Source organism: Trichomycterus rosablanca, chromosome 2 (genome assembly GCF_030014385.1).
Source record: "Trichomycterus rosablanca isolate fTriRos1 chromosome 2, fTriRos1.hap1, whole genome shotgun sequence".
Lineage (NCBI taxonomy): Eukaryota > Metazoa > Chordata > Actinopteri > Siluriformes > Trichomycteridae > Trichomycterus > Trichomycterus rosablanca.
Window position 1 is genome coordinate 9,021,127 of NC_085989.1, and position 20,472 is coordinate 9,041,598.

The 20,472-nt window shown below is 42.0% G+C and overlaps 1 protein-coding gene across 1 annotated transcript in view; it reads left to right on the top strand.

The window, feature by feature from the left end:
- Positions 1-1,171: 1,171 nt before the first annotated feature.
- Positions 1,172-20,472, top strand: part of clcn1a (chloride channel, voltage-sensitive 1a) — a 49,040-nt gene continuing 29,739 nt past the window's right edge. The window contains exons 1-6 of the mRNA XM_062990041.1: positions 1,172-1,222; positions 10,799-11,072; positions 11,750-11,881; positions 13,871-13,999; positions 17,412-17,545; positions 17,635-17,712. Of these exons, the coding sequence (XP_062846111.1) occupies positions 1,172-1,222; positions 10,799-11,072; positions 11,750-11,881; positions 13,871-13,999; positions 17,412-17,545; positions 17,635-17,712 (798 nt within the window). The remainder of the gene's footprint in view (positions 1,223-10,798; positions 11,073-11,749; positions 11,882-13,870; positions 14,000-17,411; positions 17,546-17,634; positions 17,713-20,472) is intronic.

Consider the following 20,472-nt stretch of genomic DNA (forward strand, 5'->3'; position numbering starts at 1 on the left):
ACACCAATTTTTGAGTGCCAACGAGTCTCTTTTTCATTTTTACCTCACATACACGAATCTTGTATCAAACGAATCTTAAGAACTTTAAGCTGTTAGAACCCATATTGGTCAGTGGACCATTTTCAGTCCAGAACAGTATCAATCGCTAGCCTGGCTTAACAATTTTTAAACACCTAAGCCGTGTTGACAGAAAATAGACTTACAAAGGGCTTACAAACACACATTTATCATAGACAGGTATGAGCTCTAGTGTAAATTTAACCTCCAATATATAAAAACAAGGTAGGCGAGTCCAGTAAAAATGCCTAAAATCTAAGAAATGCTGCTGCCTGACACACCTGTACCAGTTTCAAACTCAAACAACAGAAAAAATGGATGACCTACATTTATTTTCTTGCCAGCAACATACCTTTGGCGAAAAAACAGCCCCACACCACCACAGACACCCACCATACTTAACGGCAGGCATGAGGTTCCTTCCAGAGTATTCTTCTTTTTACATCAAACCAATCTTGAGTGGTTGTTGCCAAAAAGCTCAATGTTCAACGCCCCGTCCAGGGTGTTACTGTGTGCCGCCCCACAACCCTAATTGGATAAGCAATTATAAAAGTGAGTGAGTGAGTTAATTAATCCACTGTTGCATGATGTCAGTCATAAAAAACACCATTTAATGTCATGTCGACTGTTGTTTTATAGACCTTTGGTGAATTTTAGAAGAAAATAAATGGCATAAGATGTCCAGAGCTTGTAGATTTAAACAAGTTGTCCTTAAAAGGTGCCCAAAGGGTGCAATATTAATTTTAAGACCATTGGGGCATGGGCTCAGATGTCCGCACCCCGTCTTTATACGCACCACTGCTTTAACTGAACAGGTAGTCAAAATGTTTGTGTTGGCGGGAGTCAGTACAGTACTTTATTCATTGTATTAAAATCCGTCCTGCACTCATGTCCAAACTTTCCCCACTGACCTACATAGTCAGGAGGCAGTGCTGTTCTGCACCATGTATGAAGGTGTGCGTCCGGGAGTTAGAATGCTATGTTCACATGAGCGTACATGTGCGATGGTGTCTCTGTTTAAGTGTGAGCTCTCTCTCCCTTAGTCCGTAACACTCCGGAGTGGGAATACTGAGACTGACATGCGGTTTATTTTTGGGTCAGTGACAGTGTGTCAATGGCCGCAGATGCGTTGCAAAGGAAGGCTCTGAGATACCACCAGACCCTGGTTCGTCCCAGCTTCTCTTGCTTTCTCTCTCAGTCGCCATTCTATTACGGCTTAACCAACTTGTGTGGTATTGTTTGCTGTGTTTAGTTGACTGTACTAACATGCTATGATGTGTTGTGGTTTGCTGGATCTGACTTGGAGTGTCACGTGAGCTTTGTAGTGTAATTTCTCCATCACATGGACATTGTTTAGGTGCATTGAAAGCTTGTTTTAGCCAGTGAATTCTGATCTGAAAAATGTTTTAACATTTTCACTTAGCACGGGCTTGATTGGGTTTGGAAAGTGATTAATGACTCAGCGTGATGCATTTATAGATAAGGTTACACTAAGTACACTTATTAAGTGTACTTAATGTGTTAATTAAGATCAAACAAGATATTTTTAATAATCTTTTATTAAGAATAGTCTGACAAGTAATTAACTTATCTTATTATGAGTTATTAACAAGACCATTGAAATTGCACAGTGTAGACCTAGCTTTAGTAATTCACATTCTAGTACCTGTTTGTTACCAGTGTGCTTTATACACAGATACACACTGTCAATTTTTTCAGCTCCACTTACCATATAGGAGCACTTTGAAGAACAGCATGAAAGGGGGCTAACAAAGCATGCAGAGAAACAGATGGACTACAGTCAATAATTGTAGAACTACAATGATCAGGACCACCCACAGGACCACTACAGATCAGGTATTATTTAGGTGGTGGATCATTCTCAGCACTGCAGTGACACTGACATGGTGGTGGTGTGATAGTGTGTGTTGTGGTGGTATGAGTGGATAAGACACAGCAGCGCTGATGGAGTTTTTAAACACCTCACTGTCACTGCTGGATTGAGAATAGTCCACCAATCAAAAATATCCAGCCAGCAGCGCCCTGTGGGCAGCGTCCTGTGACCACTGATGAAGGTCTAGAAGATGACCAACTCAAACAGCAGCAATAGATGAGCGATCGTCCCTGACTTTACATCTTTACACAAGGTGGACCAACTAGGTAGGAGTGTCTAACAGAGTGGACAGTGAGTGGACACGGTATTTAAAAACTGTGTCACACCACCACCATGTCAGTGTCACTGCAGTGCTGAGAATCATCCACCACCTAAATAATACCTGCTCTGTGATGTTCCTGTGGGGGTCCTGATAATTGAAGAACAGCACGAAAGGGGGCTAACAAAGCAAGCAGAGAAACAGATGGACTACAGTCAGTAATTGTAGAACTACAAAGTGCTTCTATATAGTAAGTGGAGCTGATAAAATGGACAGTGAGTGGTTTAATGTTATGGCTGATCAGTGTATAAATGATATACTTTTAACTTCTGCAGCAACACTCTGGAAAAGCGTGTTGCTCACTGTGCACAATGCAAGGTCCATAAAACATGCATTTAAGAGCCAACTCCAGTGGCCTGTATTAACACCTTGGGGATAAACAGATTGCAAGCCAGGTCTTCTGGTCCAATTCTGGTCCAAAATGGCTGTGTATCGACGCTCCCCATCCAACCTGATGGAGCTTGCAAGGATATGCCAAGAGGAATGGGCAAAAATGTCCAGAAACAAGTGTGCCAAGCTTGTAGCTTCTTTCCCAAGACACCTTGAAGCTGTAATTGCTGCCAAAGGTGCATCAACCAAGTATTAGGCTAATATTAGGCATATTTTCTAACCCTGTTTTTACTTTGTTTTCACTTGGTGATTGTGTGTAGATATTTGAGGCGAAAAATGAACTCAATCTATTATAGAATGAGTCTGTAACGTAATAAAACGTAGAGAAGGTGAAAGGGGTGTGCAGACTTTCCGGCTTGACTGTATCTAACAAGTTTATGGTCAGTTTACCACATAGTTTTGGCCACATCGTGTATATAATACTTGTTACAGATCATTGTCATTGATCATTACTTGTAATTACTTCTGTTGTTCTGTGTTGGCGACCACAAGTCCACTGTTTACACGGTCACCCTGGCAGCAGGGTCCAAACTCACGTGTCACTATACTGTACACACGAGGTTCCTTTTTACTGATCCACATTCAGATCATTTCCTGAATACCACTCGGTTATTGTATGGGGTGTTATCGACATAGGGTATCTGCAGTGCACGCTTCAGGGTTAAGGTTACACTGTACATGGACAAATGGACAAATGTCATCATCACCATAGCAAACAGCTTTAAGAGAAATATTTTAAAAGACCTTGGGGGAAGCTACATGTGTAATGCTGTGTAATACTATATCATGACAGCTTTTCACCTGGCTGTCTTTCATTAAGCATGTAACCAACATGAGTAAGATGGAATAGAACATACACTGCTGTGACGATACACTGTCTACATACAGCACTTACAAATCTTTGTTTCAAATAAATATACACTGATCAGCCATAACATTAAAACCAGCTCATTGTTTCTACACTCACTGTCCATTTTATCAGCTTCACTTACCATATAGAAGCACTTTGTAGTTCTACTTCAATGGTCAGGACTCTCCCAGGACCACCACAGAGCAGGTATTATTTGGGTGGTGGATCATTCTCAGCACTGCAGTGACACTGACATGGTGGTGGTGTGTTAGTGTGTGTTGTGCTGGTATGAGTGGATCAGACACAGCAGCACTGCTGGAGTTTTTAAATACCGTGTCCACTCACTGTCCAATTTATTAGACACTCCTACCTAGTTGGTCCACCTTGGAGATGTAAAGTCAGAGACGATCGCTCATCTATTGCTGCTGTTTGAGTTGGTCATCTTCTAGACCTTCATCGGTGGTCACAGGACGCTGCCCATGGGGCACTGTTGGCTGGATATTTTAGGTTGGTGGACTATTCTCAGTCCAGCACTGACAGTGAGGTGTTTAAATACTCCAGCAGTGCTGCTGTGTCTGATCCACACACCACCACCATGTCAGTGTCAGTGCAGTGCTGAGAATGATCCATCACCCAGATAATACCTACTCTGTAGTGGTCCTGTGGGGGTCCTGACCAATAAAGAACAGCATGAAAGGGGGCTAACAAAGCATGCACAAAAACAGATGGACTACAGTCAGTAATTGTAGAACTACAAAGTGCTTCTATATGGTAAATAGAGCTTATAAAATGCATAATGAAAGTAGAAACAAGGAGGTGGTTTTAATGTTATGGCTGATTGGTGTAAGGAAAAAATAGGCTGTGTGAATATGCAGTCTGGAAACCCCTCTGCCATGCCATGATGGCAAACTGGCTCAAGTTCAAAATGCTTTTACTATATGGCTGTGTTCCAAATCACATGCAACTGTTCTAAATAGAATTGGCAATGATTGCACTAACAATACATGTTATACATGTTATCACCCTTTCAAGATGTAAGTCACAGTAAAGTTTTAAGTGGTATTTGTGCATGTAACTCTATATTGTAGTGCTTGACGAAGGTTTCCCAAAGTAATCCCTCACCCATGTGGTTATATCAGCTATTGTTGAGTGGCGGTTCTTGATGCAGTGCCATCTGAGGGATCAAAGATCACGGCGTTCAGCTTAAGCTTGCCCCCTTGGCCTTTACGCATTGAAATTCCTCCTGATTCCTTGAATTGTTTAATGACATTATGCACTGTAGAGGGAGAAATATGCAAATCCCTTCCAATCTTTCTTTGAGGTACGTTGTCTTTAAACATTTCAATCATTTTCTCACACATTTGTTGACACCATGAATCACCTGCTGACATCACCTGTTTGGAATCACATCATTATTTAGTTTTTTCACCTCATTACTAAGCCCTAAATGACCCTCGTCCCAACTATTTTTGGAATGTGTTGCAGGCCTGAAATGCAGGACAAAACATGAACATGAACATCTTGGATTCAAACTGTCTGCAATCAAATAAAAGTGAAGTAAATGTAAAGAACACTGCATTTTATTTTATTTTGTTTGTTTTGTTTTTATTACATTTTCCAACTTTTTCTGATTTGGGGTTGTAGAAGAATCAGGTAAAATATATCTGGAAGGGTTACTAGGCCATGTTTAAAGGCTTTTAATGGATTTATGAAGACGTAGACAGGAGGAAACCACTCTTAAACAAGGACACAGGAGTGTTTGTTTAAGAGAAAGCCAAATCAGAATTGGATTATATTGAACAACAAGGGTTCCATTATGTCTGTTAAAAAAACAAAAACAGCATATAAGGGTGGTTGTGTGTTGTTATGGGGGGGTGCTTGGCTGGATGAATAGTTGACTTACCATTCTTGATGAAGCGATGAATTTTACTTTATGAGGAGCTTCTTGAGGAGAATGAGAGATCACCTGTCCAAGAGATGAAGCTGAGGTGTAATTTAAGCAGAGCAATTATTTATTTATTTATTTAATTTCAAAATGTAAGAATTGGGCGCCCAGGTGGCACAGCGGGATATTCCGCTAGCACACCAGCACAGATATTCTGATCTCCTCGGTTCAAAACCCGGTCGGTTGGGCGCCATCTAGCGGGCATAATTGGCAGTGCTTGCAACAGACACGTTTCTGCTAGGGCGGGATGACCGGACTATGTGGGTGAGGTCTTCGAACGCTGTGTAAGGACCCTGATTGGTAGACAGAGAGGCGCCTGTGCAGTGTGCATAGGTGAGAAAGGGTTGCGCGCAGGTCGGAGGAGGTGTGAGCAGCAATATAATATATAATATAATATATAATATACAGAAGACAAACTGACTATGCTAAATTGGGAGAAAATGCATAAATATATATAATGCATTTTCTTCCCATTTTCCTCCCGATTTAGTGCACTCAATTTTGTCTTCCGCTGCTGAGGGATACCCGATTGCATCCAAGGAGAGCACGTTACTGTACACGCCTCTTCCAACACGTGCACAGCTCTCCTCTTCTTGCCCCTGCATTCTGCACAGGCGTCTCTTCCGCCAGTCAAGCTCCGTACACAGCGTATGAAGAGCCACCCACCCACCCACACATAGTCCGGCCCCCACCCTGCAGATACCGTGGCCAATTAGTATCTGCTGCAGGCACTGCCAATTACAGTATGTCCGCCAGATGGCGCCAGATGGCCGACGGGTGGCAACACCGAGTTTCGAACCGAGGAGTTCAGAATCTCGGTGCTGGTGTGCTAGCGGAATATCCCGCTGCGCCACCTGGGCGCCTAGTATATTTTTTAAAGTTTATACAATTTAATTGGATACTAAATTTAGCATACTAAACAAGTCAGAACAAAGAAAATAATTAAATATAAAAAATAAAAGCAGGAAAAACAGCGACCTTAGGTCAGAACATAGTAAAGTGAAGAGTGCAAGAGAGAGCGAGGTGTAGATGTGAATGTTGGGATACACAGGTTAAAAATAGCCATACGGGTTGTATTACAGAAAGACAGGGAAAAGGGGTAGCTTCCATCGGACGGAGGGGGGTTGAGAGGGCTGTCTGTAGATCAGGGGATCTGTTGGGGTAGATCACGGAAGGAGGGGTGAAATATGGAGTAGAAAGGGATTACATGTACTGTAAGAACGTGTGAAAGTAATAGGATAGACCAGAGGAATGAAGGCAGAGAAATGTAAGAAGAGAGAGAAATCTGATGAATATATCATCAGCCAGATACCTACAGAAATGCAAATCCTTATTCTGTATAGGTTATATTCATAAAAATCCTATATAGGGCCAAAAGTATGTAGACACATTGACCATTAGACCTACTTGCTGGAAATCCCCTCTCAAAACCATTAATATGAACAAATCCAGTCTTTGTGAAGGAACTTTGGAGCTTCTGAGGAGGGATTTGTGCCCATTCAGTTATAACAATATTTCTGTGGCAGGCAGTGATGTGGAACGAGAAGTCTTGGCTTGCAAATGACATTCCGATTCATTCCAATGTGTTCACTGAGGTGGAGGTCAGGGCTTGGTGCAGGGTACTAAAGGTCCTTCACACCACACTTGTTAAAGATGTTTAAAATTATTTAAAATGACACAGTCATGCTACAATAGAAAAAAAACCTCCCCCCCAGGTGAAGATCACAGGCGTTCAGTTTAAGCTTGTGTCCTTGGCCTTTATGCACTGAAATTGCTCTTACCTTAAATCGTTTAATGATATTATGCACTGTAGAGGGAGAAATATGCAAATCCCTTCCAATCTTTCTTTGAGATACATTGTTTTTAAACATTTTAATAATTTTCTCACACATTTGTTGATAAACTAGAGATCCTCTGATCATCTTTGCTCATCTAAGACTCAGCCTTTCCTGGATGCTGCTTTTGTACCAAACCATGATTACAATCACCTGTTGACATCACCTGTTTGGAATCACATCATTACTAACCCTAAATTGCCCCCTGTTAACTTTTCTTGGAATGTGTTGCAGGTCTGAAATGGAGGAATGGGTGTTTATTAATATTAACAAATGAAATGAAGTTGAGCAGATAAAATGTGAAATATTTCAGGTTCATCCTGTCTGCAATCAAATAAAAGTCAAAGTAAATCTAAAGTAAAGTAACACTGCATTTTTACTTTAGTTGCATTTTTCACTCTGTCCCAACTTTTTCTAATTTGGGGTTGTGTATTTGTTTAAATCATACACACCATTATGCTGCCTAATTTAGAGCAGCTTTTATGTCACCTTGGCGGCGCTCATATATAGCTGTGCCGAGTATAGCAAGCACAGCTTATGGAATCAGCCACATAATGTAAACATAATCGCCCCTGATAAGAGCTCAGTTAGGAAAACATCACATGAGATCGAGGACTAGAATGACAGAAAAAGATGAGACTGTTTTTCTATACGCTCCACCTGTGCAATATTGCAATGAGTCATTGAAATTGAGTAAGGAGGGCAAAAGGCCAATATGCAGAGAGCTTTGAGAGCGTTCGTGCTGGCCGGCTAGATCTGAAGACACTCGTTTAACTTCTCATTGCACATATCCCTGCAGGCAAATGATTAAAGTAATAAACACCATTTACACCGATCAGCCATAATATTAAAACCACCTCCTTGTTTCTACACTCAGCTCCACTTACCATATAGAAGCACTTTGTAGTTCTACAATTACTGACTGTTGTCCATCTATTTCTCTACATATGTTTTTAGCCTGCTTTCACCATGTTCTTCAACGGCCAGGACCCCCACAGGACCACCACAGAGCAGGTATTATTTAGATGGTGTTGTGTTGGTATGAATGGATCAGACACAGCAGCGCTCCTGGATTTTTTAAATACCGTGTCCACTCACTGTCACTCACTATTACACAATCCTACCTAGTTGGTCCACCTTGTAGATGTAAAGTCAGAGACGATCGCTCATCTATTGCTGCTGTTGTTAAATGTGTTGGTCAACTTCTAGACATACATCAGTGGTCATAGGATGCTGCCCATGGGACGCTGTTGGCTGGATATTTTTGGTTGGTGGACTATTCTCAGTCCAGCAGGGACAGTGAGGTGTTTAAAAACTCCATCAGTATTGCTGTGTCTGATCCACTCATACCAGCACAACACACACTAACACACCACCACCATGTCAGTGTCACTGCAGTGCTGAGAATGATCCACCACCCAAATAATACCTGCTCTGTGGTGGTCCTGTGGGGGTCCTGACCATTGAAGAACAGGGTGAAAGCAGGCTAAAAACATATGTAGAGAAATAGATGGACAACAGTCAGTAATTGTAGAACTACAAAGTGCTTCTATACATGGCTGGATTACTGACCGGGCCAGTGGGGCAAGCGCCCAGGGGCCCTTGAGGTCAGGGGGCCCCGGGGGGTCCTGGCCCAAAACATTTTGCGATGCCTATAAACATTTATGATACAATATATTTTTATTTCCGAGGGCCCTCCATTTTAAGGATCCTCTGACTATTAGAGACTTTGACCCCAGAGCCTCTTGGGGGCCCTAGCCATGCTTTTGGGGCCCCTAGCCATGCTTTTGGGGGCCCTAGCCATGCTTTTGGGCCCCTTATGAAAATGGATGAGGCGTTGTGGCACTGCTCTGACTTCGACTTCTGGCTATTAGGGGTCCTAGGAAAGAGGGGGGGCATATTTTTAGAGGGCCCTGGTTATGAGAGCCCCTACCAGGGGGCCCTAGAGAAGAGCAGGGCATACCATTAGAGGGCCCTTGATCACGAGGGCCCCTGCTATGGGGCCCTTGACTTCCATAGAAGTCATTTACCATGGCTCCTTGACTTTCTAGGGACCTACAAATTGCCAGGCAAGCTACCATATTTCATAACAGACGTTTTGTTGCAAATATGCGATTCAGGTCCTTACTTAATGTTTCTGAATTTGTATTGTTTCAAAATTATTATGTTCAATTTCTCTTAAGCGCAGAGACACAAATTAATTTAGCAATTTTGCAATTATTTAAATTTAAGACAAGCAATTTCAAGCAGTTTGAATGCATACACACACTTAACTGAGCTATTTGATGTTCTTTTCATGCCTGACAATATGTCCAACAGTGAGCTCACTTTAAAGGCTAACTCACTCGCTGCAGCATATCCTTCAGATCTGAACATGAGCCTGGCAGATGAATTGATACAATACAAATCATTCATAACAGAAAAAGAAAAATGTCCTAGTAAAATGCTCAAAACCATGATAAATTTGAATTTAGTCAACCTTTCCAAATGTCTACATAGCACTTAGACTTTTTTTGACAGTGCCTATCACAAATTGTGAAGGGGAGCGTTCATTCTCCAAACTGGCTCGTATTAAGAATGAACTCAGGATTAGGATGCGCCAAAACCGCCTGAATTTACTGTCACTTCTGGCCATTGAATCAGATTTGGTCAGACAGCTTAATTTAGATGAATTAGTGGATGACTTTGCAAGAAAGAAGAGTAGAAAGAAACTTATATAAAATAGATTCTTGTGTTAGGGTTAGTTATTGACAGGTTGTTTAATGTATTAATTTATTGATGTTTTTGGAGGGGGTGGGGCGCGCGGGGTGGGGGGGGGTGGGGGGGGGGGTTGGGTGTTTCCCTGGGCAACTCTTTGCCCAGGGGCCCAGACTATCCTTAATCCGTCCTTGCTTCTATATGGTAAGTGGAGCTGAGTGTAGAAACAAGGAGGTGGTTTTAATGTTATGGCTGATCGGTGTAAATGGTGTTTATTACTTTAATCATTTGCCTGCAGGGATATGTGCCATGAGAAGTTAAACATGAAAGGGGGCTCACAAAGCATGCAGAGAAACAGATGGACAACAGTCAGTAATTGTAGAACTACAAAGTGCTTCTATATGGCAAGTGGAGCCGATAAAATGGACAGTGAGTGTAGAAATGGAAAGTCGGACCGTGTGATAAGAAGGAAAAAAAACCCCCCACCATTTACACTCCCATCAGTGACCTTGTTGAACAGTGGAAGATTCCACCATTAACGGAGATTTCTTAGCTAGAACATACTGGTCTAAACCAGCTAGAACTGGGTTTTGGGCATCATAAAATGCAACAGTAATTTTATATGTCCAATAATTTAGATGTCCAATGTTCTATTGCATTTAACAGCTCAACTGCGTGCATAACATCTATGCTGGCTGAGTGTAAACAATTATGCAATTATTTAGAGAGGACTGCACTTTGACTGATTTAATGTAGCTGGATTATGATTGGATTGAATGAAGCCAATTATTGGTATTTCATCCCTGTTTAGCTTTATGGGGAGTACAATGAGCCCCCAGAAGGGTCCCGTCAGCAAGAGCTGACACGCCAGCTGACAGAGAAACAGCTGGAGAAGCAGCATCATCATGGGCACCAACACTATGGACATCATGGACACCATGGACATCATGGACACCATCGGCACAGCCATGGCCGTCATCACAATCGGCACTACCTGAAGATGGAGATTGGAAGTATTCGTGAAAGACAAGAACCAGAGCAAACGCCCTCCATAAAGAAACGACGCTCCTACTCCAAGTGCAAAGGTGAGAGCTTTAATATTGCTACATACGCCGATCAGCCATAACACTAAAACCAGCTCACTGTCCATTTTATCAGCTCCACTTACCATATAGGAGCACTTTGTAGTTCTACAATTACTAACTGTAGTCCATCTGCTTCTCTGCATACTTTGTTAGCCTCCTTTCTTGCTGTTCTTCAATGGTCAGGACCCCCACAGGACCACTACAGAGCAGGTATTATTTGGGTGGTGGATAATTCTCAGCACTGCAGTGACACTGACACGGTGGTGGTGTGTTAGTGTGTGTTGTGCTGGTATGATAGGGGTGTCTAATAGAGTAAACAGTGAGTGATCCACTCATACCAGTACAACACACACTAACACACCACCACCATGTCAGTGTCACTGCAGTGCTGAGAATGATCCACCACCTAAATAATACCTGCTCTGTGGTGGTCCTGTGGGGGTCCTGACCATTGAAGAACAGGGTGAAAGCAGACTAAAAAGTATGTTGAGAAACAAATGGACTATAGTCAGTGGACAGTGAGTGTAGAAACAAGGAGGTGGTTTTAATGTTATGGCTGATTGGTGTATACTATAAGTTTCAATAATTCAGTTATACCTCAGCATCCACTGCAAATTATCACAAATAGCTCTGGTTGGCTAATCCTTGTTGTATGACCTGTGCTCTTGTTCATTCAGACTGTGTGGCTCGAGTACAGAAGTTTCTGATAACTAAATTAGGAGAAGACTGGATTTTCTTAGTGCTCCTGGGTATTTCTATGGCATTAGTAAGCTGGACCATGGACTATGCCAGCGCTAAAAGCCTAGAAGGTACCATAATATATAAAGAGCTTGCATATAGTCCACTTTCTTCTCAAGAACCATTTCCAATATTTAACCACTGATAAACACTGCAGCTGTTTTATTATTTTATTGTGTCAAATATGTACAATTTTGGTATTTAAATAACTTTTAAAAGTTTATTTTTGGTTATCTATAAAATATAACATACTGTGAATGTTATGTAATACTTATAGAAGCCGCTTTAGCAGCAGGTATAGTTGCACATCTTCTGGATACGTCTCTACAAGCTTTGCACACTTGGATTTAGGCAGTTTATCCCATTCTTCATAGCAGATTCCCTCAAGCTCAAACTTTAGGTCTCATCACAGATGCTCAATGTTCATTTTGCAGGGTAAACTGTCACTCCAGTATGAGTTTGCATTTTCTCTATTGAAGATGCCAAGGAGGGCAAAGTTGCTCCATTACATTATTGACTAATAAATAATAAAAATTCACTGAATGTAACAGCTGGGCGGTGGCTCGGTGGGTAGCACTGTCGCCTCACAGCAAGAAGGTCCTGGGTTTGATCCCCAGGTCCGGGTCCTTTCTGTGTGGAGTCTGCATGTTCTCCCCGTGTCTGCACGAGTTTCCTCCTGGTGCTCCGGTTTCCTCCCACAGCCCAAAAACATGCAGCCAGGCTAATTGGAGACACTGAATTGCCCTATAGGTGAATGGGTGTGTGTATAAGTGTCTGCCCTGCGATGGACTGGCACCTTGTCCAGGTTGTTACTGTGTGCCTTGCGCCCACTGAAAAGCTGGGATAGGCTCCAGCACCCCCCCTGCGACCTTAATTGGATAAGCGGTTAAGAAAGTGAGTGAGAGTACTTATAAAAGTTTAATAATGCTTGTATGCTTAATTTCAGACAACCTGGGTTTAAAATATCATAATATTACCACAAAAAAGGTACACAATTGGTAACACAACTTTACTTTACACTACAGTGGTACCTTGAAACTCAATGTCGGTTGGTTCTGGTACTTACATAAGTAATAAGTAGTTTAAAAGGCGTTGAGTTTTAAGGTATTTTTTTCCCATAAGGATGTGTGGGAAACCTGTTAGTGTTTCATGGTCCTGTGGAACTGTATATATTTTAGGATAATGTAAAATAATGGGGTTGTTTTTTACACATACACTGAAAATAACACAAATATAATATAGAAAACACTAAGATACAATTGAAAAACAGTTAAAAATCAATTAAAAGTACTATAAACCTGCTCTTTACCTTTACTTCTTTATTATCTTCCTAATTAGTGGAGAGAACAAATAAGCAGTAATAATCAAGAGAGGTTTAGTGTTTCTATGTCATTCTTTTAATACATTAAGTTACTTTTTTTATTTTTTTTTAATAGTAAGCGTTTTAGACTAATCTAATTTATAAAATTTCTCAGAACCCCGACTGTAACACAAGTTTAAAAGTGAAACAGGAGAAAAATACAGATAAACACAGATACATGTTTATGCTTTCAGAGTGAATGTGACGTACAGTATATTCCACACAAATGCACATTCGTCTCATATGCGCACTTTGATGACGTTTTACTGCACCACTCAAGCCGAGCGCTGAGCAAAGCGCCAGTCGCACACACGTTGAGTTTAAGGGAACCGTTGAGTTTAAAGGTACAAATTACAAGTTTTAAAGATTTTGAGTTTAGGGGGCGTTGAGTTACAAGGTACCACTGTATCTGTTTGCCAACACCAAGCGCCAGAGATGCGAACTAACCTAATTTTAAAACATGCATATTCGTTTCTTCGGAAATTTGCTAGTTGAAGGTTCGCATCTAGAGGACTTACTATATACAGTACATGAAATGTTTGCTCTTCTTTGTCTTTGTTTTTCTCATCTGTTCTTTTTTTTTCACTTTCACGTACTAATACACCTTAAACATGATTGCTCACCTCCCTCGTTTCTCTGCTCACTACTTGTTCTCTTTTTGATTATCACCTCTCTCCTTCGGAACCTCCACCACTCTCAGCTTATAAGTGGATGTATGGGAATTTGAGGGGGAATGTTCCATTGCAATTCTTGGTCTGGGTCTCTTATCCCATGGTGCTCATCTTGTTCGCCTCCTTCTTCTGTCACTTAGTTGCTCCTCAAGCAATCGGTGTGTACTTTTTGAGTACTTTGCTTTCTTGTTGCACTCTGTCGTAACCCCATGTGCTGTTTCTTCTAACCTTGTTTGCTTCTCTGCATGCTGTGCTTTTACCATCAAGAATAAGAACTCATATCTTCCAGCATTTGGTGCACATCAGTAAAAAGTAAAGAGTTTCTGAATTGCTTCTTAAGCATTAAAGGATTTAATGATTTCCCATTTACAACCCCAAATCAGAAAAAGTTGGGACAGTATGGAAAATGATTGCAGACAGTTTGAACCTCAGATATTTCATGTTTTATCTGCTCAACTTCATTTCACTTGTTAATATACAGTGTATCACAAAAGTGAGTACACCCCTCACATTTCTGCAGATATTTAAGTATATCTTTTCATGGGACAACACTGACAAAATGACACTTTGACACAATGAAAAGTAGTCTGTGTGCAGCTTATATAACAGTGTAAATTTATTCTTCCCTCAAAATAACTCAATATACAGCCATTAATGTCTAAACCACCGGCAACAAAAGTGAGTACACCCCTTAGTGAAAGTTCCTGAAGTGTCAATATTTTGTGTGGCCACCATTATTTCCCAGAACTGCCTTAACTCTCCTGGGCATGGAGTTTACCAGAGCTTCACAGGTTGCCACTGGAATGCTTTTCCACTCCTCCATGACGACATCACGGAGCTGGCGGATATTCGAGACTTTGCGCTCCTCCACCTTCCGCTTGAGGATGCCCCAAAGATGTTCTATTGGGTTTAGGTCTGGAGACATGCTTGGCCAGTCCATCACCTTTACCCTCAGCCTCTTCAATAAAGCAGTGGTCGTCTTAGAGGTGTGTTTGGGGTCATTATCATGCTGGAACACTGCCCTGCGACCCAGTTTCCGGAGGGAGGGGATCATGCTCTGCTTCAGTATTTCACAGTACATATTGGAGTTCATGTGTCCCTCAATGAAATGTAACTCCCCAACACCTGCTGCACTCATGCAGCCCCAGACCATGGCATTCCCACCACCATGCTTGACTGTAGGCATGACACACTTATCTTTGTACTCCTCACCTGATTGCCGCCACACATGCTTGAGACCATCTGAACCAAACAAATGAATCTTGGTCTCATCAGACCATAGGACATGGTTCCAGTAATCCATGTCCTTTGTTGACATGTCTTCAGCAAACTGTTTGCGGGCTTTCTTGTGTAGAGACTTCAGAAGAGGCTTCCTTCTGGGGTGACAGCCATGCAGACCAATTTGATGTAGTGTGCGGCGTATGGTCTGAGCACTGACAGGCTGACCCCCCACCTTTTCAATCTCTGCAGCAATGCTGACAGCACTCCTGCGCCTATCTTTCAAAGACAGCAGTTGGATGTGACGCTGAGCACGTGCACTCAGCTTCTTTGGACGACCGACGCGAGGTCTGTTCTGAGTGGACCCTGCTCTTTTAAAATGCTGGATGATCTTGGCCACTGTGCTGCAGCTCAGTTTCAGGGTGTTGGCAATCTTCTTGTAGCCTTGGCCATCTTCATGTAGCGCGACAATTCGTCTTTTAAGATCCTCAGAGAGTTCTTTGCCATGAGGTGCCATGTTGGAACTTTCAGTGACCAGTATGAGAGCGTGTGAGAGCTGTACTACTAAATTGAACACACCTGCTCCCTATGCACACCTGAGACCTAAAAACACTAACAAATCACATGACATTTTGGAGGGAAACTGACAAGCAGTGCTCAATTTGGACATTTAGGGGTGTAGTCTCTTAGGGGTGTACTCACTTTTGTTGCCGGTGGTTTAGACATTAATGGCTGTATATTGAGTTATTTTGAGGGAAGAATAAATTTACACTGTTATATAAGCTGCACACAGACTACTTTTCATTGTGTCAAAGTGTCATTTTGTCAGTGTTGTCCCATGAAAAGATATACTTAAATATCTGCAGAAATGTGAGGGGTGTACTCACTTTTGTGATACACTGTACCTTCATTCCTGCATTTCAGGCCTGCAACACATTCCAAAAAAGTTGGGACGGGGGCAATTTAGAGCTAGTAATGAGGTGAAAAAACTAAATAATGATGTGATTCTAAACAGGTGATGTCAACAGGTGATTGTAATCATGGTTTGGTACAAAAGCAGCATCCAGGAAAGGCTGAGTCTTTGATGAGCAAAGATGATCAGAGGATCTCCAGTTTGTCAACAAATGTGTGAGAAAATTATTGAAATGTTTAAAAACAATGAACCTCAAAGAAAGATCGGAAGGGATTTGCATATTTCTCCCTCTACAGTGCATAATATCATTAAACAATTCAAGAAATCAGGAGGAATTTCAGTGTGTAAAGGTCAAGGGTGCAAGCTTAAGTTGAGCACCCGTGATCTTTGATCCCTCAGACGGCACTGCATCAAGAACCGCCACTCAACAATAGCTGATATAACCACATGGGTGAGGGATTACTTTGTAAACCTTTGTTAAGCACAACAATACAGAGTTACATGAACAAATGCCACTTAAAACTTTACCGTGCACAAAAGAAGCCTTATGTTAACCATGTCCAGAAGCAGAGTAAACTTTTCTAGGTTCGGAAGAAAGTGGAAACGTGTATTGTGGTCAGATGAATCAGCATTCCAGGTCTTTTTTGGAAAAAATGGATGCCGTGTGCTCCAGACCAAAGATGAAAAGGACCATCCAGACTGTTATCAGCAACAAGTCCAAAAGACAGGGTGTGTCATGGTATGGGGTCATGTCAGTGCCCCTGGCAAAGGTCATTTACACCTCTGTGATGGCAGCATTAATGCAGAAAAGTACATTGAAATCTTAGAGCTGTGCTGCCTTCAACAAGACAATGCAAAACCCCATGCTGCACACATTACAAAGGCATGGCTGCGGGAGAAGAGGGTACGGGTACTGCACTGGCCTGCCTGCAGTCCTGACCTGTCCCCAACAGAGAATGTGTGAGAAATTTTGAAACGAAAAATGCGACAACGACGACCCCGTACTGTTGTACATCTTAAGACGTGTTTGCAGGAAGAACGGAACAAAATAAAAGCTGAAACACTAAATCACTTGGTCTCCTCGGTGCCAAAACGTCTTTTAAGTGTGATGGAACGAAATGGCAACATTAGAAAGTGGTAAATGCTTTACAGTCCCAACTATTTTTGGAATGTGTTGCAGGCCTGAAATGCAGGAATGGATGTTTATTATAAATGAAATGAAGTTGAGCAGATAAAACATGAACTATCTCAGGTTCATCCTGTCTGCAATCAGATAAAAGTCAAAGTAAATGTGATGTTTCCCTGAGAAGCAGTAGGTGCTGCATTTGTCTTGTTGATCTTCACTAAATGCTTTGCAGATCTTCTGTGGTATACATGTATTTTTTATGCCGTAGTTAGCCATTTACTTTTTCCCAATGAAGTTATGTTTGTTTCTTTAGGGTCTGGCATCCCAGAGATGAAGACCATTCTTAGAGGAGTCATGTTAAAAGAGTACCTCACCTTAAAGGCATTTGCAGCAAAAGCTGTTGGCCTTACTGCTGGACTAGGAAGTGGACTGCCAGTAGGCAAAGAGGTTAGTCTTGTATTTACTAAATAACCACATCACACTGCTCACTGCATAAAAATCAACATTAAAACTAAATGTATGTTTCTTTTACCCAGGGTCCTTTTGTACACATAGCCAGTATTTGTGCGGCTGCGCTGAGCAAGTTTATGTCTTTATTTTCTGGGGTTTATCAGGTAAGCAGAATTTAAGAATAATAACCTGTTAGTTCTTTTCATTTTACTTACACCAATCAGGCATAACATTATGACCACCTTCCTAATATTGTGTTGGTCCACCTTTTGACCCGTCGGGACATGGACTTCACTAGACCCCTGAAGGTGTGCTGTGCTTTCTGCGCCAAGATGTTAGCAGCAGATCCTTTAACTCCTCCAAGTTGTGAGGTGGGGCCTCCATGGATTGGACTTGTTTGTCCAGCACATCCCACAGATGCTTGATTGGATTGAGATCTGGGGAATTTGGAGGCCAAGTCAACACCTCAAACCATTTCTGAAGCATTGTTGCTTTGTGGCAGGGAGCATCATCCTGCTGAAAGAGGCCACAGATATCAGGGAATAGCGTTTCCATGAAAGGGGGTACATGGTCTGCAACAATGCTTAGGGAGGTGGTACGTGTCAAAGTAACATCCACAAGGATGGCAGGATCCAAGGGTTCCCAGCAGAACATTGCCCAAAGCATCACACTGCCTCTGCCGGCTTGCCTTCTTCCCATAGTGCATCCTGGTGCCACGTGTTCCCCAGGTAAGCGACGAACACACACCCGGCCATCCATGTGATGTAAAAGAAAACGTCATTCATCAGACCAGGCCACCTTCTTCCATTGCTCCGTGGTCCAGTTCCGATGCTCATGTGCCCATTGTTGATGCTTTCGGTGGTGGACAGGGGACAGCATGGGCACCCCATACACAACAGACTGTGATGCACTGTGTATTCTGACACCTTTGTATCAGAACCAGCATTAACTTCTTCAGCAATTTGAGCTACAGTAGCTCGTCTGTTGGATCAGACCACACGGGCCAGCCTTCGCTCCCCACGTGCATCAATGAGCCTGTTTACCACAGTTCCTTCCTTGATAGATACTGACCACTGCAGACCGGGAACACCCCACCAGAGCTGCAGTTTTGGAGATACTCTGAGACAGTCGTCTAGCCATCATAATTTGGCCCTTGTCAAACTCGTTTAAATCCTCATGTCCTTACCCTTGCTCATTTTTCCTGCTTCTAACACATCAACTTTGAGGATAAAATGTTCACTTGCTGCTTAATATATCCCACCCACTAACAGGTGCTGTGATGAAAAGATAATCAGTGTTATTCAGTTCACCTGTCAGTGTTCAAAATGTTATGCCTTGTCAGTGTATATTACTAATATTACATATAAAATCTGTTAGTTTAGGAAGAAAGAAATGAACACAGATGGTTTAAATATGAACACTAATCAAGGGAATATGATGAAGGATGGATACCTGCTGAGTCTGGTTCCTCTCAAGGTTTCTTCCTGTAATTTTAAGGACGTTTTTCCTTGCCACTATCGCCCTTGGCTTGCTCAACACGGGTTTTTAGTCTGTCAGTCCTGGATTTTGTAAAGTTGCTTTGAGACACAGTGTAAAAAATGCTATACAAACAAATTTGACTTAACTACAATGTAAAAAAGGGAAGGGTGACAGCTCCTAAAGCACGATACATTGTGAAGACAATGTATGTAGAATGTCTATTTCAAGATGACGCACCAAAAACTGCCTTTTTTTAGACAGATGGTTTAAAGGCACTTTGTCCGGCTCTGGGTCCACTTACGCTCAGAGTTTGGTAAGCCCAGGTGAACCTCCACGTGCCAGTATCTGGTATGACACTTTAAAAGTGCTGACAGTTTTGTTCTCAGTGCTGTCCTCACTACATGATATTGTTATTTATCTGGAACATAGCTGGCCACGTGTTGAGGATCAGGGTTCGAGCTGCAACATAACAGAACAGGGCTATTAGTACTCTGTGGCTTAGCTAGTACTTTCTAGGCTTAGTTTTAAGTTACATATCTGGTGTCTGAAGAGGGCTCTCTTTAAGTCATCAGAATCTTCAAACTTTGCAAGCATTGCATCCAAACAATCTCATTATATATCTGCATAGGACTCAGAGTCTGGCTGTTCTGTTTGGAAATGTTTTTGGAGTGGGTCCTATCACAGATCTCAAAATCTTTGAGTCTTTCATTTTTGAGGAAAGGTGTTTAAATAATACCTAGTGCACCCTTAGTAAGATAGTACAGACACCAGTTTAAGTTTAAATACAGTAACATACGTAGGTGGAATAAGAAAGCGCTGAGTCCATATTAAAGGGATGGAGCATTGATAAAAAGAGAGGGCAAGGCTTATTGGACTTTAGTTGTTTTGCTGAGCAGTGGCTTCTAATGCCAAGTTCACCCTACACGACTTTCCAAGTCGTCAGGTCGCTATACAGTTCACACTACACGACTAGATCTCTTGTAATCGGGAGTCTTTCAAGTCGGTGTGGCTTTCACACTACACGACTGATCGTCAATAGGGGGGTTTCACACTACACGATCTATCACCAACTGGAATCGCAGGCGAGCTTCCCTGGTCTCCCAAACTAAGTTTCGTCATGGAAACAAACGCGAGAAGTGACGAGGGATTTAATGATACAACGTCCAAAAATGCCCGTCAACAAGTAGCGAGTGATCAAAGTTTGTGCACGGATGTGCAGCGTAAAATCAAGGAGAAAAAATAGATGAATTCGAGTGGATTTTGCTATGCGGACAGCATGGATTGTTCTATAGGGAGTTGGAGAGAACGATAAGGTCAGAAATACTGTAAAGCTTGTGTGTGTGCTGATGTATTCTGATATAAACTATATTATGTCCCTGTCCCACCTTTTTACAGCTCCTCCCTTGTGTTTCCCCTCACCTTGTATCTTGCATTCTCATTGGCTG